We start from the raw sequence: 14,468 nt of genomic DNA on the forward strand, positions 1-14,468 counted from the left end.
TAACACATGCGCGGGTTATGACTACTACAATACAAATGATTACTATCGACGACAACGACGACCAGACGACAACGATGATGATGATAATGATGATAGACCGTAGTTTTATAACTCAATTAGACTGTGAATTGAAAATGGTACGATATACATGCTTTCTATTTTGTTAAATTCAATTTTACGTCCAGTATTTATTATGATGAAAGTAGAATTGAAATCAATATATTTAAAGACATTAAAATTTGAGCAAGGTAATCATGTAACATCTCGAGAGATATCCTAAGTAATCTTGTTAGTATACCGTAAAACAGGGGTACAACTTTGGACGTTACGTGACGTCTTAAAATTTCTTTCTTTTTAACTTTTTATTAACTTGCACATTATCTTCTTTTTGTGAGCAAGTTTATAACTCCTAAAGTGTGTTTCAGTGCATGTTAAGTTCGTGTGATGCTGTATTAAGCATTAATATTGTTGTGTTATGATCGTATTAATTTATTACTTTCTTCAAACGTTTATTCAAGGTATGGATATTTCTATTACGGTTCAAACGTTGAATTTGTTTATTAATTATAAGGAATAGATTATTACACGTGAAAAGTTTAATCTTGATATTATGATAATGAAGGAATAAAAGAAAACTTTAGTTATTCATAGAAGAAAAGTAACTTAGGACATGATCAAAAACTGAACGAAAGTACCTGGTACTTGAAATTATAAAACCTAGTGTATGTGCTGAAAATTTGGAGAAAGCCTCTAGGCTAAAAAGAATAAGGATTTATTGAAGAAGTGTCACTAAACGAAATTTGGCCAGGTTTTACAGCTTTCGAGAAAAGTCAAAACAAGATAATTCAGAAGACAATATTGTTGCGAGCCAAGCAGAAAATGTTTAAGAGAATGGTACTCCGGAGGTAAATGTTGGTACTTTCATAATTGTCAAATTTTATAGAAAGAAGAAAATTCAAAATTATGCTTGCCTGGTTAAAGCGTTTCTCAGTTAGATAAATTTCTAAATATTTCTACCGGTACATCGTTTGAAGTGGTAGGGCTTGACGATGATGATAATGATAATTATTATTATAATTATACTACTACTACTACTACTACTACTACTACTACTACTACTACTACTACTACTACTACTACTACTACTACTACTACTACTACTAATAATAATAATAATAATAATAATAATAATAATAATAATGCAGATTAAGAATGAAAAGAAGAAAAGTTTTCATTTGAATTTTTACTATTGTATTTAAAATGACAATTTCTAGATTAGCATTGGTCAAATCAGTTGTTATTTGCTGAAAATAAACAGGTGTCCAAAGTTGCCCTGTTTTACGGTAGCTTTAAATATATATCTCAATTCTGGGACTAAAAAATATTACCTACACCTTAGATAATGATGATGATACTACTGCTAATACTACTATGGGAGTACGCTAGCGCAATGGTAGAGCGCTTACTTCTGGTGCGTGGGGTCCCATGTTCGATCCCCTTCCAAGTAAGTTTGTGAAGGACAACATCATGTCCGTTGGTTTTCTCGGGGTATTCCCGTTTCCCTCATTTTCTCATTTCACCGATTCTTCCATCACCAGTCATTTTCCTTAATCATCGTCTCCCTTAGCCTAAAGGGCATATTCGTGGGACGTTAAACTGAAATATTTCACTTACAACAACAACTACTACTACTAATAATAATAACAATGACGAAATTGTGTTTGTTTGGAATACAGATTTATATGAAGAAAGTCCATATGTTTTTTTCTCAATTGACTGCATATTATCCATTTCAATTCTATAAAATAAACATTGTAAAACAGCAAATTTAAAAGAAAGCAAACAAACCTTTCTTAACATAATGAAGTTACTCACCTTTCATCTGGTGTTTGTGGTAAATACGGCTTCAAATGAGGCATAATTGCATTGACATCTTCCTCTGGAAATTTCCTGGCTGGAAATTTCATAAGTGGATGCCTAACTTTCCTCTCATTTTCAATCAGCTTGATATATTTTATATCCTCTTCGTCAGTAATCCAATGCATTGTCAGAAACCAATCAGGAATTGAACTTACTTCTCCGCATGTTCTTTCAATTTTGGTTAATTTTGTGTTGGGTAAGTTAAATAGTTCTGTATCAACCCACTCCTTGAATTTGACATAAAATGGACCATTCAATCCAAAATTACAATCATTTTTGTCGTATCCCTCATGACTGAATCCATATACATCATATCCATTATGGTCATATCCAAACAAATCATATCCGTACTTATTATAGCCAAAAGTATCGACTAACTCCTCTGGTAGATATGGTATATTGTTACTCCTACAAAATAGAAACTGAGTACAACCTGTTCGATCAAAACCAAATCTGTCAAAACCTTGTCGGTCATAACCAAATACATCATAACCATCTCTGTTGAACCCATCGATGTAAAATCCATTTTTGTCATAACCAATTGAATCATATCCATCTATCTGATAACCTTCACTATCAAAACCATACACATCATATAAACTTGTATTAATTTGAGGTATATAGGTACTATATCTGTCTACAGTAGTTGGTGATTGAGTGTCACTTGTTTTATTACATGGACGTCCTTCTGACGGTCTCAAATAGGACACGCACATTTGTTTTTGAGAATCTAAAACATGATGCAGACGTAGCCCAAATGGTTCTAGCGTAATCTCCTGGTCAATAGCCGAAAATAAATTAAAGTTATCAGAATGCTTTTCTTGCCACATAGTCCATAGTTTATCAATGAATGCAAAATGTGATAACATAATAGGATCATAGAAGCTTTCTGGAGTTAGCATATGTCCACCAACAAATAACTTAAAAAGTATTGCAGCAGTTTTCATTTGCAGTGAAAATTTATAAAAATCTCGCTCATTGATCATAAATGCTATGTCTACTGCATCTGGTAACTTAATACTATTGTTGAAATGTCTTTGTATACAAGGGTCAGTCACATTGAACACATCCTGAAATGGAGAGTTTCGAACACAGTGAGTATGGAGATCACCATTCCCACCAAACACATTTGCTTGCCAAGCGTAAGACTTATCCAAGGTTCCCACATCAATTGTCCAATCAAAATAAGGAATAGTGACGGCACAATTCTTTCTCTGTAATTCCCTCTCCACATATCGTAAGAAAGCTCTGTGCCAAGGAAGGAATGTATGTTTTCCATATGCTTGTGACATATGCGTTTTATAAAGCTCAGTTAAATTTTTCCATGCGGATAAGTGCTGCCGGTCTGATTGTAAGTGTTTGATAGCATTTTGGTATTGCTGCAATTCACCCAGAGTTAAATCTCTTAATTCTTTCCTTCTATTGGTGTGGGTACAGTTGCAGAAAATTTTATTTGCTTTTGTGCATTCACAAACATCACAGCCGTACAGAAATTTTTCACCTATTTCAAATATTTCTCCTGAAAATAAGATAAAAATATTCAGAAACAAATACAGCTAAATATAATTACAGAAAAATATAGTACCATATAAATATATTATCCTTTCTCTCATTTTAATAGACTCAGAGAAAGTAATTTGTGATTGCAGTTTTCTTTTTTCATTCTTTCTAAATGGCTAAAATTAAATAGCTATTCTAATTCAACTTGGGGCAAAGTCACCTTCCATGAGCTCTTTATAAACGTTACGTATCTCATGTTATGAACTCATTATGAAACAGGAACAATGCATCAATCGCAACTATTACTTATTATATTTACAACACAAACTAAATACATGCAAAGTATTCTAATTTATATCTCGAAATCCAAAAAATGATAAATTGAAATAAATATAATTCTAAATATAGTGAAATCATATATATATATATATATATATATATATATATACCCTTGCACTATATCCATAAATGTCCTTACAACTTATTCAGGGGACTTGTAAATTATTACCGCTAGAGTGTAGAAAGATCCATCAGGGTCTTTATGATATCAATGTAGCAATTTAAGAGAAAGGCGCCAACAAGTAGTTTCAAATGCCAGCTCCTTCGATGTGTGTGATTATGCTGTTGAAACAGCTCATACATTATTAACACGCATGAGCATTTTCAAGACCTTCTTGAACTGAGAAAACCAAGGCTTCTGACTTTTTCATGCCCATGATACCTTGTTCATATGTTTCCTTCAACTGACAATGAATGTCGATAAAGTTGTAGGGAGTGAAGAAATTGAACAAAAACGCATACTACTGTTGGAGTCCTTACGTTGACATTCACCGACTATTTTGCTGGGCTACTTAACACCCGAACACTGGCCACCGGATCTTGAAATCCTATACTTATGAAGTATATGTAATTTTGTGACTTGGCTAGAAGAGAGACAGTTGAGGAACGAACCCAGATCTTCCTAGGCATATGTACACCTTGTCTCAAAAAGGTTGAGCGCACTCTTTACTGGTGTTTTGAGGCAAAAATTTTCTAAGTCCAGCTTCGGGTATCTTCGGGAAAAAGTAAGTCAGGTTCGAACCTCCAAGCCAGCCTTTGCAATCGGGAAAAAGTTTGCAGATTTGTTTTTCTTCTTTTAAATATAATAAGACTTGTTACCAAGTGTTTAAAAAAGCAACATTGATTGAAATACTTAATGATACAATATTTCGAAACCTTTTTTTTTTTTTAATGTCAGCACATGCTTGTTTGTCATTTAGCTCTCCATACGTAATGGAACATTTAAATACGTTAAAGAATCTTTCCATATGTAAAAGAATGCTCAAAGTTAAGAAATAGAACATAATTATCGCCTGAGTACTAAAATAAAAGTCAAAGTAGAACAGAAACAGCGTTTGTAATGGATATGAATGTCATAATTATCTTGAGATCCGTTATACATCGCTAGAAGCATAGTTCTAGAAGTCCTTGTGTTAGCTCATTGGTAAGCTGTCGGATTTCAAATCATAAGGTTTTGAGTTCGAATCCCGTTTAGGTTAATCCTTTTTTTAAAATTATATTTTCCGCAATGCATGAAAAATTATATAAAATAATTACATTAGAATACATAAGTTGTGTATATATAACATAATCATTGCAGAACATAGTAATTATTATGTTTAAAATATAACATCTGAGATAATTTTCACAGTAGGTCGGTATTATATATGAGGATGTAAATACAACTTAAGAAACTCGTTCAATAGCAATAAATAAATCATGTAGTGTATTTATTTGCAGCTATTTGTCATATAGAGGGTAATTCTCAACATTCATAATACAGAATGTCATTTATGTTCTTGAAAAGTTATTCGATGCATAAACAGAAGGTATAAACAGAGAATCCAAAGTCGGAACGCTCACAAAAAAATTCATGAACCCCAAAGGTCACGTGAGCAGACTGGAATTGTCCTTATGAAGCATGCCACAGCAGAAAGTCTTTACATAGATTTTCAATTCAATTCCTGATATATGCTTTTGCAATGCGGAAGTGGTGATGCCTTCAGTCGCCCTCTCTCGCTCGCTCGCTCGCTCACTCTCTATTTATACAGAATATAAAAGTGGATTTATGTGTGTATTTCAACATAATTCTGATATATCTAGAGCAATTTTAACTATATTTCTTACAGTCTGGAAAAAGAGTACTGTCGGGATACATATCAAAAATGCTAGAAACGGGTCGATATTAGTATCGAATCCATAGTTTCGTGGTCGCTTAGGTGAATGGTTCTACTTTCAATTCAAGTCCAACTAAGCTCCCATTAGCACCCAGGGTGGTTACGTAGCGACATAAAGATATCGAAATCATTCGATATTAGAATCGAATCGTAAGTTTTCAGCGCCGCTAACAGTGCAGCATTTCCCATTAGTCCACAATAGTCCACATTTCACATTAGTCCCATTGCCTAGAGGGCAACATATTTGCAGAGTGCAAAGTTTAAAACTTGAATAATATTTTATTTTTTTCCGTATGAAAAAGTTATAAATCAAGAGCAAATATACTATTTCACGAACAATCCTCTTTTACTATTCTAATATGTTTAATAATAGCATAAGAAATCTAATAGTAATTCAGAACATGTTTCACAGTTGTTATTTTTTGTTACATAGTTGTAGCTGTAGCATGTAGTGAGTGGAATTTAACTGTAATAAATTCACTAATTAACCATATTCGAATTAAGTTTTATTTTTAAGTTCGGGATGAAGGGGCGGAGAAATATGTAGTTATTGGGGGCACCGAGCTTTTCTACATTTTACTTTCAAGATCTCCATTTTTCTTTTGTCATTTGTTCCTAATAAAAACAGTTCAGTCACTTTTGGATTGTCATAGGATAGTAGGAGTTGGATTTTGGGATGCAGCCTGTGAGATTCTAGAGGAGCTAACTGTTTGAAAAAGTATCTTTGAATCATCTGTAACATATGAAATAAGGATATGTATCATAAAAAATTGAAAGTAACTATGTCTGCGTAATCATCACGGTCAAATTGCAAAGTCAAATAAATTGACGTTTGGTATATAATCAGGCTCCAATCCCAACTGGGAAGTTATCATACGCGTGTCACTTTCATTATAATACATATCCTTAGGGGGAGTAGAAGTCCGAATTTTTGCGAAAAATTGAGTTGAGTTGAGTTTAGTTTAGCGTCCCTTTCAGCAGCGAGGCTATATGAGACGTGGACCTACTGATTAACGTGGAATCCGAACCACATGAGCGAAAAATTGAGTATCTCACAAGCCGTTCAACTGAGAGCTGAAATTCAGCATATAACTCTTTATTAAAAATAAAGAGAATATGTCCTGGCATTTTTTAAAATTATCTTTTATGAGCGGGGGGGACGGGGGTGCATTTTCTATATATTGGAAATTGGTAGTGGGTTGGTTTGTAAAAATAATCGAAAACGATTGATATTAGTTGAGAAACAAATTGGGTAATGCAAATTAAAGTTCTTTTTGAATTTTATACCCACTGCTTTCTATTTATAATTGCTGAAGCTGGTGTTTAATATATGGAGCGTTCCGAGCATAAGGCAATCAAGCCATAAAGTTAGAGAAAAATGGCCATAAAATTTGTATTCTAAACTTAATTACATGGGCATTTTCAATTAGTACGGCATGCTTAATTATATAGAAAATTAGTTTCTCTCTCTCTCTCTCTCTCTCTCTCTGTTTTTTTTTTTTTTACGTTGGTCTACTTTTCCTTGATTTGAAACTTTCAAATTTCACCCTATTTTCTACTGAAATGTGTTTGTAAGGCAACAAAGAAAAAATTATATATGATAAATTTAAATTCATTTTAATTTGGAAGATGAGAAACACTTTGCCATTATATATCGTAAAGGTCAGACCCACCAGTATTGTAACAGAGAGGTGCTTGAGCCATTAACGGTAGAAATTCAAACTCCGATAAGTGATAATTTCACAGTCTTGTTTTATTACAAGTGTAACCTCTTTAGCCAATGGAGAGGAGGACGTGGGCCATCGGTCAGAGTTGATGTCGATGGGTTTTGGTGGGTCGGAGTTGGTCACAATGGTTCAGAGTGGTTCATAGTTGGTGGTGGGTAAGAGTGGATCACGATGGTTGATGGATCAGAGTGGGCCAATGGGGCATTTGGGTGGTGGGTGATAGTGGGTCATGGTGGGTCGTGGATCAAATTTTCATTGACCCACACCATCTCTGGTTAAAATTGTACTAAAGATAAGAGGCACCGAAGATGCATGTCGGCTATTATGCTCAAATTTTGCTCATGGATAGTACTCCACCAGGAAGCAATAAATCTGAAACGGTTCACGGTATCACCTTCTAGAACTCGAGATGTAGGGGTTTGTCTGATTGGCTAAATTAAGACGTCAATGATTTATCCTTCAACAACCAAGCTTTTTATGATCGTTTCCGTGGGGAAGTCAGAAGAACACGTGCCTAGTAATCGTAATATTGATAGTTTGCGTCCAACCCGGGTATTTGTTTTGTGTTTTTTGATTCAGCTAAATATAAACAAATCACACATATAGGCATTTTGACATATTTTGGGAGAGTAATTTTGTGGTTCGTTGGCGTTTCATCGCGTCTCTGCTGCTGGTAGTAAAGTTTTCAAAATGGAACTTGGGCCACCACGGATCGTCGCTGCGGGGCCACCAATTTCTGGCGAGAGGTCAATAGTTGACCATCTGTAGTCCACCGACGCTTAGAGCTTAGAGTAATGAACGATGTCTTTGCCTTGTAGAGTTCATGACTACCGACGTCGGCAGTCAACTAGCTTTTAGTATTCCTTTACTAACCATCTATTGTTCATGTTTGTACACGGTGTTGTCATAATAATAATAATAATAATAATAATAATAATAATAATAATAATAATAATAATAATAATAATAATAATAATAATAATAATAATAATAATAATAATAATTATTATTATTATTATTATTATTATTATTATTATTATTATTATTTGTAGTAATAGTAGTATAATTGATGATAGAATAATTATTGTCTATGTATTGTCCAGGTAGGACTACACACAGGATTTTGCTCGTTTTCGTTCGACTTGACTCTAATCCGAGTCGAGTTGGAAGATATTTTTCGCGCCGAGTCCAAGAGTAGACCTCAAAGATGTCTGTTTCGAGTCGAGTCGAGTTTCAAAGAAAAGTCGTTCGTGCCCATCCCTACTAATGAGAGCTTAATCGGAGTTAAGCGAAATTGAAAGTCTCACTATTTATCTAAGCGACCCCGAAAACTATGAATCTAATATCGATCATTTTCTACCAATCTTTTATATGTATCCCCCTCCCATTCACCATAGGTAACCCGACAGCACTCTTTTCGAAACTATAAGAAATGTGGTTAAAATTACTCTAGGCCAGTGGTTCTCAATCTAATTCCTATCACGATTCCCTTTTATCACACGCTCTTGCCAGCGACCCTTTTATAATTTGTTTTATAATAAGCTTGTGTGGGATTTTTAACATACCTATTTCTATAATAGTAGAATCCATTTTTTTGTTTATAGTGAACAGTGCCATGGAAAATCATTGCCCGGGGCGAGAGTATAGTACGATGTCACCGTATATATGAGTGACGTCGACAGACTAGCTACGAAGCGCCACCATGGTTGGCACGAAGCTCAATAACATTTTCAAAATAAACCCTACCTTTCCTTAATTTTGAGCACATTTTATTACGTTTTTCCTTCTATTTTACACATGTGCACATGCACTTTCCTAACATGAGTAACACACTTCCTCCGAAATGTGTGGCCCCTTTTTTCGGCGCCCGGCACTGACAGTGGATTCAATAACTGTAATATCTATATTCCCAACGACGAAGGTGCTGGTTCAAGATGGATGTTAAACTCCTTCATTGAAGAGGCCATTAACGTATCCGATCTAAGCCCACAACTTCTTGACCAAATAATAGAATGATCATGCGACAAGTCTTTGCAACTGGTTTTTTGTAACGAAGACTTGGACAAGTTCTGCCTGATGAGGAGAGAAGAATATCCTGGTCTGGGGATTCCTGCTTTAAAAGTAATAATTCCATTTGCTATATCGTCCTTATCGAAAGTGTGTTTTTTATGGTAAACATTAAAACAAAGATAAGAAATCGCTTATCAGTTGAAAATGGCTTGATAATGTTCGTCATGAAGATTGAACCGGACATTGCTGAACTAGTGAAATTACACCATGCTTAGGTGTCTCATTAGGTTTTAATTTTAATTGTATTTCAATGTGCAGGTTTTGTTACATGTGTATTTTTCTAGTATTTCTATATACAGTTCTCATTAGTTTTATATCATACCTCTTTGATTTAAATTCATTTTTAAACAACTCTACTAACTAACTAACTCTATGGCCTATGGAACCCGGAGGTTCAATGCCGCGTTCACAAAAGCTCTACACTGACTTCTATCCTTAGCCAATTGGATCCAGTTTCTACTTTGTATTCGTATCTCAGCGAAATCCATCTTAATATTGTCCTCCCATCTGCGCCTAGGTCTTCCTAATGGTCGTTTTCCGATTGGTCTTCCAGTCAAGATTTTGAAAGCGTTTCTACTTTCTTCCATTCTAGCTACATGACCTGCCCACCTAAGCCTTCTAGACTTGACGACCCTAACAATGTTGGGTAAACCGTATAAATTATGTAGTTCCTCGTTATGAAGTTTCCGCCATTCCCCATTCCCGTTCCTCTTGGGTCCGAATATTCGTCTAAGGATCTTGTTCTCAAATACTTTCAGTCTATGTTCTTCCCTCAAAGTAAGCGACCATGTTTCGCAACCATACAGAACAACAGGCATGATTATCGTTTTGTATATTTTAAGCTTCAAATTTCTCGACAGAATTCGCGACGACAAGACTTTGAACCGAATAGTAACACGAATTCTACACCCTTTGAAAATGTTCAGTAGACTTATTTTTTATTGTTCTTTACAGTGTGTATAAAAAACAAAAGTATGCCTATCAGAACAAAATTAAAAATAATATTTAAAAATAATTTCTGGTATTAGATTCTAACTATATTTATCTCTTCCGCCTATCTTCGCGATCCCCTAGGGGCCGCGACTCCCAGGTTGAGAAACCCTGCCCTAGGCATACATGAGTTATGTTGGAACATACATACATACACTTTTATGTGTATAAATGCAGATAAGAGAGAGTTGAGAGAGAGCGATTAAGGAATTACCGCTCTCAATCTCTTCACTTTACTTTTGCGATTCGCGAATTTCTTACGTGACAGTTTGGGGCTAGCTAGTTTTTTGTCTTGGACCACGATCCGATTTTCGATATGCTCTACCTAAATGCTGTAATGCGAATATTGAGAAGTTATCTGCGATGAAAGTAGCTGCAAATAAATACATTACATAACTTATTTATTGCTATTACACGATTTTTTAAATTTGTATTCAATATTCACACATAACACACCGACGTTCTGTCAATACCTCAGATGTTATATTTTAAAGATAAGAATTACTTATGTCGTGAAATGATATGAATATATATATTCAACTGATATATACAACTGATGATATGAATATATATATTCAACTGATATATACAACTGATGAATTGTAATGTAACTATTTTACATAATTTTCATGCATTGAGGAAAGTAGAATATCATAAAAGAATTTCACCTGAACGGGTATCGAACTCACGATTTAAACGCTCGGTGGTGTACCACTGAGCTAACTTGACCGCTTTTCGGAAGCTGCTTCTGAAATATAACTGAGCTCATACGTAAATGCTCTTTTCCGTATGGAAATCACAATGACGAAACGAGAGTGTGAATACATAGTCTCGAAATATTGTATCATTAAGTATTTCAATGTTACTTTTTTCTACACTTAATACCATTTCAACATGTCTTATTATATTTAACAGAAGGAAAAACATATCTGTACATCGTTTCCCGATTACTAAGGTTGGCTTTGGAGGTTCGAACCAGCAGCTTTAGTTTACTGTTTTCCGAAGATACCCGAAGTTGGACTTCGAAAGAGTTTGTCTCAAAACAGCTATCATCATATCGCTCAATCTGTTTGGTATATGGTATATGTTTTTATACGTGTAAAGTCAGTATAACAATTCATTCTTTAAACAGCTTTTCGTATGTATTAATATTCCTTTATAAAAACTGTTTTTGATATTATTATTACGGCACACCATTTTCAGATTTCTTTCGCGGGTCGTTGACCAAGTCGTTCCCCACCAGCGTTGCCAGACTCACAGCTCGGAATTATTCCAAAACCTGATCGAACTTATGCTAGATTCGGTCAAATTATGCTAGATCCTCATAATTACTAATTCAGGAGTTTAAAAAAACGAAGTTGAGATACGATAACGTAACTTAAAATACACAGAGAGCAAGAATGCAATACTTCACGCACCAAAATTTTAACTCAGCTAAATTAATGCAGTCGTTGCCAGACTCAATGGCGTATATATCGTATAAATGAATGCAAAGTTTTTGTTTACATATTTTGAAAGAAAATTACTTCGCAGCATAAGGGGAGTTGGGAATCGTCTGCTGGGGGGGGGGCGGCAGATTTTTGGTCGGTCTCGGAGCTGTCATTTCAGGAATAAATATGATCATGAAGTCAGAAATAAAGATGGTGAAGTTGTCAAAAAGTTGGGGGGAGAATGGCCCCCATAGCTCCGCCCATGCCTCGGAGTTAAAGGATTAGAAAACCCTGGGTGGAGCCACAAAAAATCCCAAAGACGTTTCGAACTTACTTCGGAAAATAAGACTGCCTGTATGGTTTACCGACTGTATGAATCAATGGAAGAGGATACATTTCTGCCGTTCTTTTTCTTCCCACGACCAACTTCTTTCTCATCTCCAGGTTTTAAGGCTTTCTGATAAACTTGCTGAAATTGTGCTAGATTTGGGCAGGATGCTAAAAGCAAGATGCTAGATGCTAGAGACATGCAAATTATGCTAGATCTAGCATCATTATGCTAGATCTGGCAACGCTGTTCCCCACAATAGGCGTGTCGTGCAAGTAACCAATCACACGTCAGGTACTAGCTTTTACCTACCTATTGCTTCCTTCTCACAGCTCAGAACATTGGTAACTATGGATAGACGTACAGCAGTAATTACTTTATGGGAGTTGGAAGGTTATTCTGCAACTGCAGCTAGCAGGCGAGTAGGTGTCCCGGCCTCTACAGGAAGGCGATGGATTCGGAAATATGGTGCTACAGGTCAGACTGATAATTTACGATCTCCTGGTCGTCCGCATGTGTCAACCGAAGCCCAAGATGCGAGATTAGGAAACGAAGCCAGGTTAGACCCACCAAGGACGTCTAGACAGCTAAGGGAAGTTTCTCTCTTTCCTGGTAGAAAGCATACAGCTCTGCGAAGGCTTCGTCATGCTGGGTTACGTGGCCGTGTTGCTGCCGTGAAGGAAAAACTCTCAGACGACCACAAAATTTACCGTCTCGCGTTTGCACAGGCGAATGTGGGTCTCAATTGGGAAAACGTAGTTTTCTCAGATGAATCCATATTCACAACATCAAAGGAGGGACGCCGTTTTGTGTATCGTCCGAGAGGCACCCGATATGACCATGGATATGTGGCTGCTTGCAATCGCAGTGGCCATGTATCTATTTTATGTTGGGGTTGGATTTCCAGTCGCGGAGCAGGACAGCTTCATAGAATTGAAGGACATCTGGACAATGCTCAGTACTTAGACATTATCAGTAATATCATGGTGCTATCTGTACGAGTATTTCAGCCTGATGGTGTAATTCAGTTCCAGCAATACCAGTCGCCAATACATACTTCCCGTGTGATTCGGGAATGGTTCGCAGGGCACCCTGAGATTGATTTAATCGACTGGCCGCTCGTGGAGCAGACCTCAATCTCATGGAAAATATGTGGGCAGAAGTGAAGCGTACTCTAAGGGAAAGTTGGCCTGAGGCAGATCCACCAAGAACTCAGGATGACCTGTGGCATCTTGTTTCCGAAGCATGGCTGGAGGTAGGGGAAGGAGATAGATTTGTCACCCATGTAATAGATTCCATGCCCAGAAGAATGGAGCGTGTAATAAATTCAGAAGGGTCTTGGACACAATATTAATGTCCCCGCCTTAACTCCCGAAAACAGCCCTTTTCAGGGCTACCTAAACGCTTCTGAAAATATTTCTAGAAGTAAACCACTCCTTGTATCCGATTTCTGTGCAATCCTACTAACAAAAGAATGATAATTAGCTGTAGGCTTTGAACTCAAGACCTCTTTATTGGCAAGTCCGTACTCTACCAGTGAGCTAACATGAACACGCAAACCCAACCTGAAGAAACACGACTTTCAATTTCTGGTATTCGATGACAATGATGCTCATATACTTGGCAAATGTTGTATTCAACTTGGGATATTCCGCAACACACACACACACACACATAAACAAAGCGAAAGAGAGAGAGAGAGAGAGATGAATATACAAAAGCATATTCAACGTATTCGACATTCCGTTCTAAAGAGAGTTTGTGTTTCTTCCCGTGACGTTAAGGGGATCGGGAAAAGTTATGTGTCTTGAAGCAGGATACGACTTTGGATACTCTGTTTATACACTTTCTATATCCGTAGGAATATATTGTATTTCACGAATGTAAATGACATGCTGTAATGAGAATAATGAGAAGTTACATCTGTATGACAAATAGATGCAAATAAATACACTACATAACTTATTTATTGCTATTGAACGAGTTTCTTAAGTTGTATTTACATCTTCATATATAATACCGACCTACTGTGAAAATTACCTCAGATGTTATATTTTAAACATAATAATTACTATGTTCTGCAATGATTATGTTATATATACACAACTTATGTATTCTAATGTAATTATTTTATATATTTTTTCATGCATTGCGGAAAATATAATTTTAAAAAAAGGACTAACCTAGACGGGATTCGAACTCTCAACCTTAAGATTTAAAATCCGACAGCTTACCAATGAGCTAACACAAGGACTTCTAGAACTATGCTTCTAGCGATGTATAACGG

General features: G+C 35.9%; 1 protein-coding gene across 1 annotated transcript in view; it reads right to left on the minus strand.

Annotated features, from left to right (window-relative positions):
* Positions 1-14,468, minus strand: part of LOC145680859 (kielin/chordin-like protein) — a 1,295,905-nt gene that overhangs the window by 215,719 nt on the left and 1,065,718 nt on the right. The window contains exon 19 of the mRNA XM_081751993.1: positions 1,876-3,439. Within this exon, the coding sequence (XP_081608119.1) occupies positions 1,876-3,439 (1,564 nt within the window). The remainder of the gene's footprint in view (positions 1-1,875; positions 3,440-14,468) is intronic.

Source organism: Thermobia domestica, chromosome 3, assembly GCF_964235325.1.
Source record: "Thermobia domestica chromosome 3, izTheDome1.hap1.1, whole genome shotgun sequence".
NCBI lineage: Eukaryota > Metazoa > Arthropoda > Insecta > Zygentoma > Lepismatidae > Thermobia > Thermobia domestica.